Source organism: Saccoglossus kowalevskii, chromosome 8 (genome assembly GCF_978046115.1).
Source record: "Saccoglossus kowalevskii chromosome 8, keSacKowa6.1, whole genome shotgun sequence".
Classification (NCBI taxonomy): domain Eukaryota; kingdom Metazoa; phylum Hemichordata; class Enteropneusta; family Harrimaniidae; genus Saccoglossus; species Saccoglossus kowalevskii.
Genome location: NC_140648.1, coordinates 16,529,219 through 16,549,616, shown reverse-complemented (window position 1 = coordinate 16,549,616; position 20,398 = coordinate 16,529,219). Strand labels below are relative to the sequence as shown.

At 34.0% G+C, this 20,398-nt stretch overlaps 1 protein-coding gene across 1 annotated transcript; it reads right to left on the bottom strand.

Moving 5' to 3' along the window:
* Positions 1-2,502: 2,502 nt before the first annotated feature.
* Positions 2,503-18,577, bottom strand: LOC100372069 (uncharacterized). The gene is made up of 2 exons (XM_085502269.1): positions 18,491-18,577; positions 2,503-6,034 (listed from the first exon to the last, which is right to left on the bottom strand). The coding sequence occupies exon 2, from the start codon at positions 6,023-6,025 to the stop codon at positions 4,463-4,465; it is 1,563 nt and encodes a 520-aa protein (XP_085358395.1). The 5' UTR covers positions 6,026-6,034; positions 18,491-18,577; the 3' UTR covers positions 2,503-4,462.
* Positions 18,578-20,398: the final 1,821 nt, after the last annotated feature.

Here is a 20,398-nt window from a genome sequence, read left to right as displayed (position 1 = left end):
TACACTCAATTTATAGAGTGAAAAAACGCCAGCCAGCCTCCGTTATTGGTCAAGTGCCCTCTGGTGATGGATGCTTATAATTGTAATTCCACATGTTGGGGGCGCTTGTTTTATTACCATAGTTCATCTGTTCCTGAGATGCTGAATTGTTCGAGATACGAACATCAAGTTACGAGAATTGAGTTTTGAAAACATTGAGTTACAAAAATGACAATGCCCATATTTTAGAAACCATGAGTTATACTGATCAAAATCTGACGCACTGTGCTGTTTATCGACTGATTTATTTATTGTTTTCCCTACAATAAAATACATTCATGCATTGCTGTTTTTATCTGCTGGAGTGCACTAAACACAACTAACCAAAGAAGTACATAATGTTCTCTTCTGTCTTTTGGCATACACAAAGCTAATCCTCACCCCTACCATACAAAAGGGAATACCCGGTAACTACCAAATTTGTATTCCCTGCATCATAACTTTTCCTTTTTAACACTCTTATTAATCTTTGTGTCAGTCATACTTAAAGCACGGTAGTCGTCGACTTTGACTGTTGCACAGATCAACGAGTACGATCTGAGATGTTTCCAAGCTTTAATTGGAAAGTATCGAAGGAGTCACCGTCGGTAATCAGAGCAAGTCGCACACAGGTCAAACCTCATACTTGTGATTTCCATTTGAAGAACGCATTTGGATTGTGGAAAAATCAATGTTTACAACACAAATGTCGCACATGCGCAGCGCGACGACTACCGTGCTTTAATCAACAAATGCTATAAAAAATTTGACAATTTAAAGCGGGGGGGTCGTCACTTGCGCACGTGCGGGAATTGAGTCCCAAGCGACGATAACAACACACAGTAAAACGCAAAGGCTCATGGGTAGATGCTTGTTTGTAAACAATGACATGCTATGGCCATCTGACGTATGCGCAGGTGACGACTCCCCCGCTTTAAAATGTATCCAGACTTAACAAACACCTTCCTGGCTTCTAGTATCGAATATCCAAAAAAATATTTTTTACTGAAATAACAAATTTTGAAGTGCCTTATTGAGGGCACATTATCAATGATGTCACTGTCTGTTTAACCAATCAGCACTGAATCCTACGCATTGAACCCCAGTTTTCTGTACCACACTTAATATGACCAAATGCAAGCAATTTTCTGTTACAACTGCCAACGTTCAGGAAACGTACATTTGGAGTTGAAAATCTTGTACCAATTTGTATGCAAAATTAGATTCTGGTCATTCATGTACAGAAAAAATTTTACGTGGGTTTGGCACTGACGGTCATACATACAGACAAATGTCTCAAAAACATGATATGTATGTAAATTATTAATAAACTTATCTTAGTAGGTACACAGTGTAACATAAATTTCAATCCTTGTATGACAGTGTTTCTATCTCTTTACAAAAATAGACATAGCTACCACTGTGAGATATCTAGAAAATGTATTCAACACTGGAGGGTGCTAATACCGATTAATCAATCAAAATATTCGCCATCGAGGGTGCTATTCCTTTTTCTATTAGACACTATTCAACACAAGAGGGCATTATGTCAATAATAAAAACAAAAAACATACAATGTTTACACATTGAGGGGCCTTTGTCCGTGTGCTTGATAGATGATATTGATATTCTGACGTAATGTTTGTTGTTCATTCACCTAAACTATGTTGACATACTTTAAAATAATAAATCTTGTTGATTTGGTCCTATTAATAGCTTCACACAACAATGTCTATGCAAATTTAGCTTTCATTTTGAGTAGGAAAGTCAAAATTCTTATCATGTCAATTTCATAATTAGAACCTGTGTGTGGCGTGGTGATTACACACTAGCTATAAGTGTTCCACGAAGGACTACTATGAGTTCAGCTTGCTAACGAAAAGTCCTAAAATCACTTTGCGATGTTCATTGTGAGATTACTTTCACCACATGACACAGTTCAATTTTCATAAAATAATTTAGTTTCCCTTTCAAATATGCAACAGTCGTCCACAATCTCATCAGTTGATTTTTCTTTGACAATTCACAATTCGATTTTTTTCCTTCCATTTCCCACTCACAATAAAGGGTGATAGTCGTCTGTCCATGCATGCACGAGATATATGGGTATCATATAAACAAAGATGGCGACTTTGAATGTTGGACAAATCAACGAGTACAAACTGAGACATTACCAAGCTTTAATTAGGTATTTTTTAGGTGATTGGATGGTATCGAAGGAGTCATCTGCAGTAATTAAGGCAAGTCACGCCCAGGTCAAACTTTAAACTTGTGACATTCATTAGAAGAGCACATTGAATTATGGGAAATCAATGTTTATCAACACTAATGTCGCACATGCGCAGTGAGACGACTTACGCCCTTTAAACACAATTTCTAAGCAATTCAAAACATGCACTAAAGTCCATCAATGCATGTAAACATCGCTCAAATCAATAAGTACATACTTGTAGGCAACAATAAAATTCAGACGTCACACATACATTAAATTTGTCTTTTTTCTTAATTCAGACATATTTAATTGTATCCTTCAAGAGCACAGTATTTCGAAATTACATTACAAGCTGAAGCTAGCACCAATAAAAAAAAGCAACACATGCAGTTCCTCTAAAAAAATACAAAATGTTCACATTCTGGAGGATTTAGCTAACACTGACGGAAGGAAACAACCAGAATATTTCAATTATTGTAGATGTAGTTGTATGAACAATATTTTTTGATTTAAACACCATACACGCATTTTAACCTTTCACTTTCAAAAGAGTATTTATCAAATGATTGAGTGCCAGGACTTAAGGTAGCAACAGGGTAAAAACAAGTTATAAATTGATCTGTGATTCAGCAAACTTACTAAAGTGTGTTACCATAGCAACCTACCGGTATACTTCATTTAAAAGCTTTGATATTGGCGTATACTGTAGTGCATACCAATGTTTGTCTACGTACCTGTCGACCAATTTCGCTATTCTGCTTTTTAGTACTATTCCGACTATTAAAAATACCATTTTTAACACTTTTAGACACACGATTGACATCATAAATTGCACAGGACATTGGCTAGACAATCATGTCTCAGTTTTTCTCTGCTTTTGTTTTCTAGCCTCAAACATTTAACTATAGACATGTTACTTGAACTAAAAAACAAAAGGTAGATACAGAAAAATCAATATGCGATTATCTAGCCTTACAACGTTTCAAACGTCCTGTGCAATTCACAAATCGTTCACTTGACTGAAAGTGTTAAAAAAGAGTGCTATAATTAGTCGGAATACGAAAAAAGTACAATAGCAAAATTGGTCATCGGGTAATTCATAGGACCAGCAATGATACAGCTAGCACTATCGTAATTGCCTGTATCTAAGCTTTCAGATGATGTATAGGTTGTTATAGTAGCATACTTAGTAACTTTAAAGAATGTCTGAATCACAGATCAATTATTATCTCATTTCCTCCCTGTTCCTAGCTTGACACATTGAGAGTTGAATCAAAGAAAAGTATTTGTACAACAGTACATAAGATATTCACAAGTATAGACAAACATTTTAAAAATTTTGAACAGAATTCTTAATGTTTATGTATTGTTTATCAAGATCAACAGCGAAAACAAGCAGTTGAAAATACTGTTCAATTGACCCTCGTATGCATTGTCTATGCACATACCGGTATATATACATATATGTACATGCTATACTAGATAGAGTGTAGTGATAGAATTTCCTCATTGTCAGTCTTCATAGAAGGTTATAGGGAAGAAATGAGTTAACTCCATATTGGATTCTGCAAAGAATTGTGGGATAGAAAATTAAACTGTAGAGGGCGTTTGGGGTGAAACTCGCATATGTTAAAATCAGCTTTTTACCTCTCCTGTTCTCAAAACACGTTTTGTTTTTTTAAATGTATGGTTATATTGTTGGACTCAATTAATTTTACTGGGAAGATTGTTTTGAAGATTTTTGTTAGATATTTTACTGTTTTTGGCTGCAAGCTGTCTAACTGCGGGAACCATAGAAATGGGTAAGTGTATTCGATTTCTACTCATTTATTCATTCTAATTTATGTTTTATTATTTTCCTTGTCACAGTTCTTTGCAAAATCCAATATGAAGTTAACACATTTCTTCCCTATTGACACACATGACCAACCCTGGATCATTCTGATGGTGATGGAGGCAATGAAGAAATTGGGCTGTGTATTATTCAGTATCTTCACCACAACACACATTTTTTCATGGGTATCTCAGTTCATGATATGGTTACCTTTCACTTTCCCTCAATAGCAGAGAACCACTATTTAACTCCTGTGTTCTTTATATGTTCATACATCTATTATCTGTAGCTGCCAAATAATCATTGTAAATTCTTTTAATTTTTTTCAGTCCCTATATCTCTGGATTATTTAAACAAATCACTCTCAATATCAGCCAATCCAATTTTAATCTCTGGCTTTACTTAGCTTGCAACTCCTCAAGTATTTTTTCTAATTTCGAAATTCTTTCCTCATGGGCTGCTAGTTTTTTTTCCATTTCAGCACAGCACTGCAGAGTTTCTTGAGTGGTTTCATTTGTTTTTGTTTCTGGATTGGCTGCTGCTTCAACCCTTGGTGCAGCATCAACTTCTTCCTCTGGTGCTTCTTCCTTCCTTTCGTCTGCTGGCGCTGCTGAAAGTACTTCTTCTTTCTTTTCTTCTGCAGGTGTCGCTTCTGCCTTTTCCTCTGCTTGTGCCTCTACTGGTGCCTCTTCTTTCTTTTCCTCTGAAGGTGCTTCACAGGGTGCCTCTTCTTTTGTTTCTAATACTGGTGCTTCTGGTGGTGTCTCTTCGTCCTTTTCTTCTGCTGCTGGTCCCTCTGAAGGTGCTTCTTCCTTTTCTTCTGTAGATGCCTCTTCTTTCTTTTCTTCTGCCGGTGCCTCTTCTGTTTCTTCCACTACTGGTGCCTCTTTCTTATTTTCCTCTACTGGTGCTTCAGAAGGTGCCTCTTCCTTATTTTCCTCTACCGGTGGTTCAGAAGGTGCCTCTTCCTCCTTTTCTTCTGCTGGTTCCTCTGCTGGTGCCTCTTCCTTTTCTTCTGAAGCTGCGTCTTCCTTCTTCTCCTCTACTTGTGGTTCTGATGGGGCCTCTTCCTTTGTTTCTGCCACTGGTGCCTCTGATGGGGCTTCTTCTTTTTCCTCAACTGTTGGTTCAGAAGGTGACTCTGAGGGTTCCTCTTCCTTTTTTTCTTCTGTTGGTTCTTCTGCTGGTGCCTCCTTCTTTTCTTCAGACGGTGCGTCTTCCTTCTTTTCCTCTACGGGTACCTCTTCTTCCTTGTTTTCTACTTGTGGTTCTGATGCGGCCTCTTCCTTTGTTTCTGTCACTGGTGCCTCTGATGGGGCTTCTTCTTTTTCCTCAACTGTTGGTTCAGAAGGTGACTCTGAGGGTTCCTCTTCCTTTTTTTCTTCTGTTGGTTCTTCTGCTGGTGCCTCCTTCTTTTCTTCAGAAGGTGCGTCTTCCTTCTTTTCCTCTACGGGTACCTCTTCTTCCTTTTCTATTTGTGGCTCTGATGGGACCTCTTCCTTTGTTTCTTTTGCTGGCGCCTCTGATGGGGCTTCTTTCTTTCCCTCAACTGGTGACTCTGAAGGTGCCTCTTCTTTTTCTTCTGAAGGTGCTTCTTCCTTCTTTTCCTCTACTTGTGCCTCTGAGGGTGCCTCTTCTTTCTTTTCTTCCACTGGTGGCTGTACTGGTGCCTCTTCCTTCTTTTCTTCCACTTGTGACTCTGCTGGTGCATCTTCCTTTTCTTCTGAAGGTGTCTCTTCCTTATTTTCCTCTATAGGTACTTCTTCCTTCTTTTCTATTTGTGGCTCTGATGGGACCTCTTCCTTTGTTTCTTCTGCTGGTGCCTCTGAGGGGGCTTCTTCCTTTTTTTCCTCTACTTGTGCCTCTGAAGGTGCCTCTTCTTTCTTTTCTTCTACTTTTGTCTCTTCTTTCACTTCATCCTGAGTTTCAACATTTGTTTTTTCTTCAACATTGTCAGCCATAGTTTTCCTCTGCAGAAAGCATTTAACCAAATAGATGATTGTTACCACCCCAATACACACAGACATCACAATTGCCAGCATAATTCTTAAAATAGGATGATAGTCAAAATGAGTAAATCAAACTTGATGTTAGTATTAACAGACCACCTGCAATGGGAAAGTTAGTCAATGATTTGCTCATAGTCCAGTTATTATGACATTACAGAAACCATATAAAATTATTGTAAACCACTTTATTTTCATGATAAATTTTCCTAAAAACACAATGACTTGATAAAGTTTGTTCTAGTGAATGCTATAAATCAACAAATCGAAAATTAAATGGCTCACAGTACAAATGTGTTACTAGTACATTCAAGTTAGCATGAGTGAGATTTGATCAACTGGAAACCTTTACTTAAATTTTTCTGAATCTGAAAATTTTTAAATTTCATCAGAATGTCAATTTGATGTAATGGTATCAGTTTGTGTGCACTTTGTATCATATTTCAGTGAATGATTGACAGCAGTACATAGTTCAAAAAATTAACAGGGGTCAAAATGTTGATGTTTGGGAATTCATCAAATTATCCATTTGAAGATGTTTTTTGAAAGATTCACTATAATCACTCCTGCTACCTTCATAGTTGGCTCTGTAATGTATGTTTGATTGCAAAAATTAAATTGACAGAAAAATTTTAATTTGTTTTGCGTTCCCAAGTGATCACTAAATGAAGTGCTACAACATGGTGGTACTCCCATGATGCATCTCAAATTTCAACTGTGAATGGCAAAGAATATTTTGTTTTTAGACAAAGAGTTTTTACGTTCATTTTTTTTTTTCAGCTGAGAATGTGAAATACACCATATGCGAGTTCTACAGTGAACATTAACCCATTGCCAAGTGTGCCATTAAATGCAGAATTGTTTGTTACAAATAAAACAATTTGTCTATTTTTGGCAATTTTATTCTGAGGAGGGAGAAGTAAGGCTAAAACTGAATTAAAAACAAACAATCTGTCTGTCAAGAAAGCTCCTGACACTGTTGCCTGTGTTTATTTACTGGAATTGAATTGTTTTGAAGTTGCATTTATTGTATAACAAAATGTGGCAGAAATGTTCAAATTGAATCATGGTCACATCGTAGTTATGACCAATTTCAAATGCAAAGTCAAAAATATTTATTCAGTAAATTGAAGAGGTCATCCGAAATGAACAAATGTGATAGTATAAATGTTGTAAAGTCAAAAATTTTAACACTATCAAACTAGCAGTTTCAAGAAAAGGTTAAAATTATAATTTATTCCCCAAAATGACATAAATATTTATGAAAGTGTCCAGTACAGTAATATATTCAGGGTTCAGTCACCAACTGACATGTGTTAACCACGGTTACTTTTTTAGTAACCGTGTGTTAACAGAACTGACTTTCAATTTTGGCCACCTAAAACACCTTTAACAAATTTAATCAAATTTTCCATAATTTTTTCGCATATTTTGATATAAAGAATAGAAAATTATATCCATTTGTTCTCAAAATTAAGAAAGAAATTTAATTCAAATGGTAATTTTAATTAATTCTCTTTCAGGCTGATGTAGTATGTCACCCTCTACAGTTCATGTTTCTTAATGCTAACATGCAATTGTGAGCCTGTGCACATGATATATTAATATGGATTAGATGGTAAATGATGAAAATAGAGACAAAGGCATGAAAAGTTAATGCAAGACGTTATTGTGATACTATTACTTTTGGTAAAAAGTGTGAGACTAGAGCAATAACGAGAATTGTTATTATTGGCCATAATGATTCTACTGGCTCCATTAGTAAAAATATATGACCAATGAAGCTACAAGAATTTGTACTCTCAACGGTCGATCTCACCAATAACATTTGTTACAAAAACAACATCACTAATCAAAATGTGAGAAAGTGTAATCTAGTCTCATACATTTTATCAATTGTGTTTGAAGAACAAAGATTACTGTAAAATCTGTATTGGAAGTCGCGGTTTCTATTAAAATAGTACAATGCAACAGAGAGGATACGGCTTATATTACAGCATCTACACTTATGAGAAATGATGAATTTTTGATTATCAATTATTCAAAAAGAATGGGTGTGACTTCTATTAGAGATGTGGCTTCTAATACAGATTTTACGGTAGTATAGCTGCACTTATTAGGGTCATGAGTAAAGCCGAACCGATCATTCTGAAATTGACACAATTAAATTATTTATATTGGCTAACTTCATAATTTGGCAATTATATCTATGTCATGAATAATATTTTCTGGTTCAAAATTCAGCAATTTAGTAAGATGAACATGGATGAGTCACTGTGATGGAAATTAAGGAGTGTCTCTTTATAAATAACTGAAAGTAACTTTTTCATATTCTTGCTACCACAGCTTGTTTTCACTTCAGGACAATTTTGTGATTTTTCAATATTTTGCATGCAAATTAGTCTCTAGGAAAAATGATTTTTTTTTATTAAAGGGGTGTTTTATTGAGGGAAGGGGATAATAAATGAAAAAAAATAAAAATTCTCCGACTTGTCTGTGATAATTTGAGATGCCTATAACTGTCGAAACGATTTATAGCTTAGTGGGCTGACACTTGAAAATAACTAGCAAGAACGCTTGGATTGTCTCTGATTGCCAACTTACATATAAACATGTAGGTCAAGGTGCTACAGCGCTGAACAAAGACCTATTGTTTTAGGGACCCTAGCATCGATTTTATTTTCTCCCATGAACTTAACCTAAAAAAATAAAATATTTTCCATTTGCAACTATTAGTGATAAATACGTGGGAACACATATGTTTCAGAAATGTTACTTTGATGTTCTAATCCGAAAGTGTTATTAATTATAATATTAATTAATAAAAAATATAATACACCATGGAAGTCATCTTTATTGCAATATGTTATGGATTTTAATATTTTTTTCAAAATATATAATAAGTCATATTAGCTTGCTTATTATAAATTTCTAATCTCCTCCCTAATTAAGTAAATGCAGAAAGGTCACAATTTATTATCATAATTAAACATATTATGTATAGTAAATTCTAAATCCTTGGAAGATATTTTTGCCATACTAGCTACACGATAAGTGCCTTTCTCTGTAAGCGTCTTTCGCAGTGAGCAGGGCTTTGTCGCAGTAACTGGTACTTTCATCTAAGTTGAGAATTGAGAGTTTTATATGTCTAACAACTGGTATCAATCTGGGACAGAATATCATCCTTATGAGCTGTCCTTATGATTTGAGAAGTTGTCATATTTTGGCCATACTACTGTAAAGGGGTTAATTAATCACTGGGTTTTAATTTTGCTTATTTTGCTGACTGGAAAATGTGCTAAATTAAAACCCAGTGAATATGTAAAATTTAGCATAGAACACATTATCTAAATGATAAAACCGTGAATTTAAAACCCACTGAATATGCCTGAAATGGAAAATCAGGGAAATATAAACCCAGTGAAAATTGGTCATTTTACAGTACTATATCTCTTTCACCTCTGCACTGTTTTCTTGGCACATGTGTCATAAATAGATCGATGTTCATTTTGTAATTTGGTTAAAGATGGCCGACTGGCTCGTAGGGATACATGTGCATGATGATTTGTTTGATTGCATTTTAGAAGTTATCTAATAAATCTGATTTTTGTTGTTACTACCGGTAGTTTAGTTTATTATTCACTCTCAATTACTGGCCATACACTACAAATTCCTACAGAAATTATTCACTTGGTCACATGTCCAGTGATTTGCATATCCAATTTGTTTGCATATATTATGCATGTAGCAATACAGGTCCATAACAATTCAATTCGTGATCAGATAGAACACAACAGACTAGCTGCCATCTTGCTTTTTAGTCCCCGTTCGGACGCAGTCCGAAAACGGGGACTTATGTTTTGCCCTGTGTGCGTCCGTCCGTCCGTCCGTCTGTCCGTGCGTCCGTGATCACCTGTATCTCGAACATGCATGGACCGATTAAGTTCAAACTTCACTCATACATCACACATTATATGGGACATATGCACATGCATTTTTTTCATGATCCGATTAACAATAGCCGAATAGCGGCCATTTTAAGGCCGAAAAAGCATCAAAATCGCACATTTTCACCATTCCGGACCCGGATCTCAGTTATGCATGGACATATTTTGTTCAAATTTGGTACATACATTAAACATAATAGGACCTTGATGCATGTCATTTTTTTTTTTGGATCGGGTTCGAAATGGCCGACTGGCGGCCATTTTGTTTTAAAGAATTCAGTTCTGGATCCGTATCTGAGACATGCTTGGATTGATCGAGTTCAAACTTCACACACACAAGGTACATCATGTCACAAATATGTATGTGCATTTGTTTCATGATCTCATTAACAATAGCCAAATGGCAGCCACTTTAAGGCCGAAAATGCATTGAAATCGCACATTTTCACCATTCCGGACCCGGATCTCAGTTATGCATGGACGGATTTCATTCAAATTTGGTACATACATTAAACATAATAGGACCTTGATGCACGTCATTTTTTTTTTCGGATCAAGTTCGAAATAGCCGACTGGCGGCCATTTTGTTTTAAAGAATTCAGTTCTGGATCCGTATCCGAGACATGTCTGGATTGATCAAGTTCAAACTTCACACACACAAGGTACATCATGTCACAAATATGTATGTGCATTTGTTTCATGATCTCATTAACGATAGCCAAATGGGGGCCGCTTTAAGGCCGAAAATGCATTGAAATCGCACATTTTCACCATTCCGGACCCAGATCTCAGTTATGCATGGACGGATTTCATTCAAATTTGGTACATACATTAAACATAATAGGACCTTGATGCATGTCATTTTTTTTTTTGGATCGGGTTCGAAATGGCCGACTGGCGGCCATTTTGTTTTAAAGAATTCAGTTCTGGATCCGTATCTGAGACATGCTTGGATTGATCGAGTTCAAACTTCACACACACAAGGTACATCATGTCACAAATATGTATGTGCATTTGTTTCATGATCTCATTAACAATAGCCAAATGGCAGCCACTTTAAGGCCGAAAATGCATTGAAATCGCACATTTTCACGATTCCGGACCCGGATCTCAGTTATGCATGGACGGATTTCATTCAAATTTGGTACATACATTAAACATAATAGGACCTTGATGCACGTCATTTTTTTTTTCGGATCAAGTTCGAAATAGCCGACTGGCGGCCATTTTGTTTTAAAGAATTCAGTTCTGGATCCGTATCCGAGACATGTCTGGATTGATCAAGTTCAAACTTCACACACACAAGGTACATCATGTCACAAATATGTATGTGCATTTGTTTCATGATCTCATTAACGATAGCCAAATGGGGGCCGCTTTAAGGCCGAAAATGCATTGAAATCGCACATTTTCACCATTCCGGACCCGTATCTCAGTTATGCATGGATGGATTTTGTTCAAATTTGGTACATACATTAAACATAATAGGACCTTGATGCACGTCTTTTTTTTTCGGATCAAGTTCGAAATGGCCGACTGGCGGCCATTTTGTTAAAGAATTCAGTATATGTCACTCAAATATGAACGGAACGGGGACGTGTCATTGACAATGACTTGTTTACTTTATCTTAGGCAGTGATAAGATTCCCCCTAATTGCAATGGAGTCTGTATCATTAACAATGACTTGTTAGTTTGACGTATTGCTCTGATCAGTAAACGATCAGGAATATGTGGTATCATTAAATGTGTCAACAACTCTCTCATGTAATAGTAACATGTGCTTCCTCAATAAACTTTCATTGGTGACTTTCTTAACTGTTCATTTAAAAACTGTATAACTTTTATGAGTTTTAGCCAATATAAGATGGCCACTATGATATGTGAATTATTTTAATTTATGTATCTATTGCAAGCCAGATATGCTCATATTTTTTATGTGAGTCACATGCACAGTTGATTAAAGTTGGTTTTCTTAATTCTTACAGCAAATTTGGTTCTTACAGTAGATTTGGTTCTTACAGTAGATTTGTTCTGGTTAAAACTAAGAGTAAAAATAATGCTTAAAATTTTCTGTCTATATATTGTGTGAATTACATTGGCATAGTTTTTTAATTTCTCTCTCTCAATGTGCCCATGAATTTCCTTTACCCATTTTTTTTCTGTGGGATAAAAACACTATGGTGAATTGTCGTGGCTTTTTTAAAAATGTTTCCTGGTAAACTGATCACAAATGGCTAAAATCTTTTCCCCTTGATAAAATTTTCTAAATTTCAACTTGCTGTTGTGGCGGCGGGTGACCTTTGAACTTATTTTGGTTTTGGGGGGGGGTTTGAGGTGGAATTCATGGTTTTTGTTAAAAACAGAAATTTGAATTTGTCTATTATCTGTTGAATCTCAAACAAGTTTCATGTAAAACCAAATCTGGGCAATCTGTTTTTTTCTTTTTACCAATATGGTGATTGCAATCTGGGTTGAATTAATCAACTAATTATTTTTATTGTAATGAAAAAGATGAGAATAAGTATTTGTTGTATTTAATTCTCGAAAAAATTGATTGAATTAAAAAAACTATGAAAATTATAGTGTTAGTGTAACTCATTACAGAATGTTTAAATTTAATTAAGTGATATGGTTGCAAACTAGTGTAATCATTGGAGGTGAAAACACTTATTGTAAAATCTGTATTAGAAGCCTAGCTTCTATTAAAATTGTATGGCTTTTATTAGGGATGCGGCTTCTAATACAGATTTTACAGTATTGAAATTGTGACCAACATCAACATACCAAATCTAAACTGTATTCATTGAGGAGTCCCCATTAGGTCATACAAATTTCTTGACCAAATATTCATGAAAATACTTTGTTGAGAGCATAAATTTTTTTTCTAAATATGTCAATTTTTTAACAAAATATGCTGTTGATCAAATCCCACTGTAGATATTTGAAATAGTGAGAGAACATAATCTGCCTACACCCCAATAGAAACATGAGAAATCTTGAATGGTTCTTGTTAAGCCTGTTAATTGTGTTTTAGATATAAACTTTGGGTAAACAGCTGCTGCTGCTGATGTTGTAATGGAGAGAATTTTACTTTCTGCATGCCTTAACTAACAGACAAGTTATTGTGGTGATGAAATAACATGTGACAGGCTATTTTTAGAACATTACATCATTGCTTTTTAAAAGATCACATTATGATCCAGACAAAAAATAATGTCTTCCACTTTCTTTAGTCTTGCTGATATATACTGTAAATACTTTATTTTCACTTGGAATTAATTTTCGCTATTTTCACTGAAGGATTGATTCAGTGAAAATAAAATCCAGTGAATATACCTTTTTTCATATATTTTACATTCAACTTGGCAAAAATCAGTGAAAATAAATTCCATACAAAACACCCAAAAAGTGTTTTCAGCGAAAATTAATTCCAGCTAAAATAAAATATTTGACAGTAGATGATGTATTGATTGCGTCTAGTTTCAACTTCTTGAAAACGAACCCCACATTGTAGTGCTACAGTCTGCTCTCATATGTTGTGCTTATATATGTTGGTCTGATGCCATTTATTTTATTTGTTGATTTTCAGTGAAAATTCTATTTTAAATTTTTTCATGACCCACTATTTATTATATTTCTTTTTCCTTTGATTTCTTATTCAGTGTGTATATGTACCTTGCATGGGAAGCCAGGATATATTTTAGTGACAATATCTACAGTTTTGCTGTAAAAATAAACATTTTTTTGTAATTTCTGGCGAAAAATGTTAAATTAACACTAATCCAATCAGAGATGATTTAATCTTTAACATAGCCACAACATATGTAATAATTTTTTGCTTTAGACAACAATGAAAGAACCAGTGCATCATGTGATCTGGTTTCAATACCTCCTATACTTGTACAGGTGATAACTTTTTTGATTGGTTGTTCAATAGACAGTAGAGTTGATTAACAAAAAGGGGTGACAGGTAGCCATATTGAGGGTGACAATTCATTATCACTAAAAAGTCACTTTCAATTAGTTCATTGCTAAACAGGTTGTTTACTGACCTTTTTGAAAAAAGGTCATGGGCTAGATTTCACTAAACTAATATTATTGGTATCTATGATACCCATGGTGTGTTTCCTGCACTATGAATTCAACTCATTGTTCATTCATAAGAACGGGGTTGTACTCACTAGTACCTTTATGGGACTTACGGGACAACATTGGAAATCGTGGGGGTGGGTGAAACAGTGTGACTAGTTCAATTTTTGTTCACTTGTCTTATCTATACACTTTTTTTTTTGTAATGTGTCAACAATTTTTCCTTTCAGCACCTTGCATGCATTTTTTTTCTCATTGTCTAGCTTGTAATTTTTGTTTTGAACAAATCTGCCACCCACCATGATTTCAAATGGTCAACCCCTTGCTGTATATTTACCTGTCTGTGATTGTTCGAGTTTTAGAGTCAATTTAATGTTGACATAGGGAGAGAGGCAAAATATTTAATTCTTCCAGAAACTATGCTAGCTAAAGAAATTTAGATTTTATACTTATTATATACTTATTATTATATTATATATACCTCTTAAAGTGCAGGCCTTATAAGGAAATGACAAAAAGGGAGTATTATATTGATATTCTCAGGAATCTGTCCATGTAATTATAGCCTATACATTTTAAGTAACTTAATTTAAATCTGTAACATTACACACTGTGCTAAACATATCTGATAATCAGATCCTGTTTTACTTACTGAATATGATGTAGTTGGAATTCATCTTATGAATTATATAGATTTTGTTCTCTTTTTTTTTTCACTATGAAGTTTTCAGTTTAATAAATGATTCTTTGTGGGAGATTGAAAGGCAGTGAATTTCAGGAAAGCGTGAATGTTTTTTATGGAAATTTATAAAATATTTATCCTCTAAGACCCTCACACTTTATTAAAGCGGGGGTGTCGTCACCTGCGCATGCGTCAGATGGTCATAGCGTGTCATTGTTTACAAACAAGCGTCTACCCATGAACCTTTGCATTTTTAGCGTGTGTTGTTATCGTCGCTTGGGACTCAATTCCCGCGTGTGCGCAGGTGACGATCCTCCCGCTTTAACATCCAAAGAGTATGCTTTCATTGATTATATAAACCATACACATTAATACACATTACCCTCAAGTCTTTGCGAAAGTTTCCTCCAATCATTGGAAGATTTACTGCCATAGATCTGTTAATGCATTAATTGTAATTGGTCAAATTGTTTTCAAACATCAATTGAAATTTATTAAACATTCATAAAATATCTTATTATAAAAAAAATCATTTAAGCCTTTATGAAATTTACTGTAGCGAAATTTATTGTACATGCCAGCTTAATGACAATGCATACAGTTAGTGTGCATTTAATGCAAACTTGTCTTGTCTTGTCAAGCGGAAATTAAGTACTCAATGCAGTTTATTGTAAACTCTGTATAGAGATATTTCTGAGTAACTCGATGTGTAAAACATTTATTCCTGTCCTCGACCCATATTCAGTAGCAGTTGTTCTCAATGATTGATTGCTAGAATGGGATTAGTGCTGTACATGTAGTGTACGTGTATCTGGCTATGAATACCTACGGTGTATGACAGCTACCTGGTCACACCACACCACACCACACCTAGACCTAAGTCTCATGAATCAGAGTATTGTCTTCTTATAGTTAGCTGTGCGTGTCTGCAAGTATGATGTAATGTCTGCTATATCGTGCAGTACGTGCTTTCTCTTTCAGAACTCAATGTTCAAATTATAAATCAAGTCTGAGTGTTAGAAATATACTGTAGAATACTTTATTTTCGCTTGGAATTTATTTTTGCTATTTTAACTGAAGGGAAGATTCCGTGAAAATAAAATCCAGCGAATATACTTTTTTTCCTATATTTCACATTCAACTCATCACAAATCAGTGAAAATAAATTCCATACAAAAGGCCCAAAAAGCCTTTTCAGCGAAAATTAATTCCAGCGAAAATAAAGTATTCCACAGTAATCTAAAATAATACACATTAGCATATAAATTTAGGGTCATGAAAATAAGAAATCGAAACATTTAGAACAGGACTTAAAACGATGAACTCTATTAACCTTTCGGCACTATAATTTCTGCTGATATTTTGATGCAAAATTTTACTATTTTACTATTTTTCTATAATTTCTTATTTAATTTTGGCCCAAATGCACACTATTCAGCATTGGCTATAGGTCTTGAACAATAATTTCTGAAAAAATATGGAAAATATTTAGAAGGTTTATTTTCTGATAGGTGACGGAAGTCGACTCCGAAGTTCAAAGGTTAACTTAGGCTGTCAACTAATGTTACCTAAAACCATTGGCAGTTTTTTTTTTTTTGCTGGCCACATGAACAGAGACATATTGTACATGATTGAACAGCTAAAAGTGGAGTTAACTGTGTCATCACATCGGTATTTCACTAATTTTCTTTTTGAATACTAAGACTGTCGACTGGAAGATTTTGTTGTGGGTGCATCACATAATAACAAAATTAGGAAAAAAATTGGCATATATGAATAATAATAAATATTTGTAAAAAAAAATATCTTCCAGTACCCCCCCCCCCCCAATCCCTATTTTGGGCTCCTAATGAACATGTAACTGATTTACATTTTAATGAAAATGTCAGCATGTTAATTTCAATTTGACTTACGGTACAACCTAAAAAGTTCAATAAAGTTGACCTAAAGTCTATGAAGTCAAGTTTAGTTTGGATTGACAACAACAGAGCTATACTCGCTTGACCTACTCAAAACTAATTCTAAATGTTTTCTGTTTAGTTTGGATTGACAACAACAGAGCTATACTCGCTTGACTTACTCAAAACTAATTCTAAATGTTTTCTTTCATTTTTCCTTCATATTGGTTTCTATCAAATATAGTTATTTTTTAATGCTCTTCATGTTGCCATGGCAATTACTTTCCATTTGTAATTGAAGGGAGTCAAGACTAATTGGTCAATCAGAATAGTTGTTACTTGATTACAATAAAGTACAAAAATGAATAATGTTACGTGTGTGGAATTATAGCAAACAGCAGAAGTTGACATCGTTAGATTTGTGATGTCATGTATGTTGTCATGACAATCACAATGTAAAAATGTATTTTTTGAGAAATGTTGAAGTTAATTGTGAAAATTAGTCAAATTAGTATATACTGAACATGCTGAAATGAGCACAATATTTTTTTACTGGCAAAATTTGGGTGCAACATTTTTCTAATTTCTGTAACTTTTGTTTATAATTTTGGATCAAATGGACTCAATTTTATAAAAGTGCAGTTCTTGATAAAAATTCTGGAATTAATATGAGAAAAATGTTGTTTATTTTAATTTGTGCAAGGTAACAAATATTGACTTCTGTGCTCAAAAAGTTAATTAGGAAAACAAAGCAAATGCTAGTATGAGATAATGCTGAGTCAGCAAAAAACACTATGATGATGTATTTTTATGAACCACTGAAAGCAGGGTATAAACAAAAGCTAGTAACTTACCTATAAATATAAATATTCTTCAGAAATTCTTGTAGCTGTTAACACCTAAGGAGAAATATTTACAGCAAGAATGATTGCTAATAATTACATTAACTTTATATTAGCTTGGTATTTCATGTCCATTTTAAATTAAATTTAAATGTGGTCCAAATTCATACAACTGTGGTTCATTATTAATTCTTGTTTCCCAAGTTCATTCTTTCAACTTTTAAAGAATAAGTCAGTCAGGCAATAACTTTCGCAAACTTCCTGTCAACAGATTTTTAGCTGTCCATCCTCTAATCATTCGTGTTTTACAGCTTACACAGCCTGTCAATATTATTCGGACAACATGTGTTCCCCATTCTATCTACAGGCTTAACTCCTTACAGAATTCCAACTTTTAAATCTGCTCGGAGTTATGAAGCTAGATTAGATCAAGATAACTAAAGTTTGAGTCAAATTTGCAGTGTGAAAGTAGAAATACCCTACATACCTAATTAAATTTAAACTCTCGGTTATAAATAATCCGTTTAACATTATAAAAGCAATTGAGCAGAGACAGGTATGTGTAATACAATACATGATCAAAACAGTGAGAAAAAAGATATACGGACTTGCAGTCTTTGGAATAAATGTGCAGTCATATTTTTCAAATTGCATAATAATAGTTTTCATTTTGTTTGGATTTGCAGTTCCATTTCAAATTTCACTAGTTTTCTGATTGTTTTTGTAACTTTGAAATGAATGAGTTTATCAACTTGACTGAAAACATGCAGTACCAGTTCAAAACTAAAAGTTTTAAAGTTTAGCACACCGGCTGTTAGAAGCCACAATTGGTAGCTGAAACGAATGATATATAGTGGTATCGGTACAAAGCTAGGGACAAAAAATATAAACATTTTTTTTGTACTTTTTTTAAAGTCAAAATTTTGATAATGAAGCAATTATAATTCAAAATGTGACTAACCTGATGTGCAAATGGTTTCCTCCGCCCAGTGTTGTAATGTGTTAAATGCCAGTGAATACCAGTGTAGGCAGCAAAATTTATGCTGCTGGACTATTCCATAATGATTTTAGGGGATATTGGATCTCCTACTATGGATGTGTTGTTTTTGTGATGCAGGTTTGTATTTGAAAGAAAGTGTGAATTCCAAGTTTTTTTTTTTTTTTACAGAATTGCTTAAAATTTTTCATTAATTTTAATAACTCTTTGAAATGACTGAATTTCACGATGTTTAAAATAATTGTTTGAGCCTCTTTACCTCATCACCTCCCCCCTCATCATCCCCCCCCCTTATATGCATTTATTGAGAGTGTCCTACTCATTAGTTGTTAACATTTGGCTAGGTACCAAGTGGGATATAATCTGAATGAGAGAAAGGAAGATCTAGTATTAACCACGGTTTTATGTGCGTCATGTGTATTGACAAACTTAGGGACGAGCCAAAATTGACATAGTGCCAGCACAAATAAAACTGGTTCATACCAGTTGTTGGTAATGGTTGTCATCAAGCAGCTATATGTATACTGTGCTGTCAGCAAAACATGAGTGACCTAAAAAAAGATGCTAGATCTACAATAAATTTAAGTCTTGTTTTTTTACTTTCTGCTACGAAATTAACATTTACTTTGTCTGTTCTTATATCCATATAGTCAGCAATATTTTATAATTTTTTTTCAGAATTTTTTTATTTTTCTGTACTGCCATATTGTATTTTTATAAACGCTTGTTCTCCAAATAAAACATAAATATTATTATTATAACTCACTCCCTGAATTCTGCACATAATTGTTTTAAATTTCATCAAATTTAATATTAATAACGATAAGCTATTTGGAACATGCACAATACATAGTTATATATATATATATATATATATATATATATATATATATTATAAGTCCAAGAAAAATAAGAAGACTAACATTACCAACTAAAACTAAGATATTAAAAAACAATCTATTTAGAATATAAGGATCAATACTTGAAAATATTAATATTATTTTTTTTTACTTATAATTACTTGTAATAATGTAAGTGATAAGAAATTGCATCATCAGCATATATTAGGAGCAGTAATTTAGTTTGACTGCAACAATTTGTTTGTTTGTTTCGATTTATGTAAAATATGATGTACACTCCCTGTTGTATCAAGGTTACGCTCCTAATAAAAGAACCGGTTCAGTCTAGATCCTAGAGCTTATTTGGAATCTAATTGATAACAAATTTAATGTAGATGGGATGGGAAACTGGTTTTCCCCAGTATTCTACCAAGGTTGGGTTGTTATTGAGTCACTACTGAGGCATGGCTGAAAATCTGCCAAGGACAGCTTTGAATATATCAGTAGTTTATGTTCCTAACCTTTCTGGTGAACTTTAATTGTTACTTTTCATGGTACATAGATAATCACTCACAGTGTTATATGAGTTTGAAGAAAAGTTGGAAATGAGGATTTAATAATCACATGTACCCGTAATTCACTATGGAAATTGGCAGTTGTTACAATTTGAATTTCAATTAAATATTATTATGAACAATAGGTTAAATTAGCGTTATTACAAATGTTATTATTAATTTTCTTTACTTTTGTGTAACTTGCATTCAATTTATTTTCACTTCTGCTCAAAGTTTTTTTTTTTTTTTCAATTATAAGTATGTGCAACTGTAGAAACTATAGAGGACGCTGTAGCTATACGTGAACCTATTAAATAAGGGACGACGTCAAAAGATCGATGTCGGATAAAAAACTTATTTCCTTTAGTTTGGGGGTGGGGGGTTTTGACCTCAAAAAGTTTCCATCCTACAAAAACGATTTTATTTTTTAATGAAGTCAAAAAAATCTTGGAGTATTTGTAGTTCTATCCAATCATGGA

What these genes read in the sequence shown, in the direction of transcription:
- LOC100372069 (XM_085502269.1), bottom strand. Translation starts at nt 6,025, where the DNA reads ATGGCTGACAATGTTGAAGAAAAAACAAATGTTGAAACTCAGGATGAA.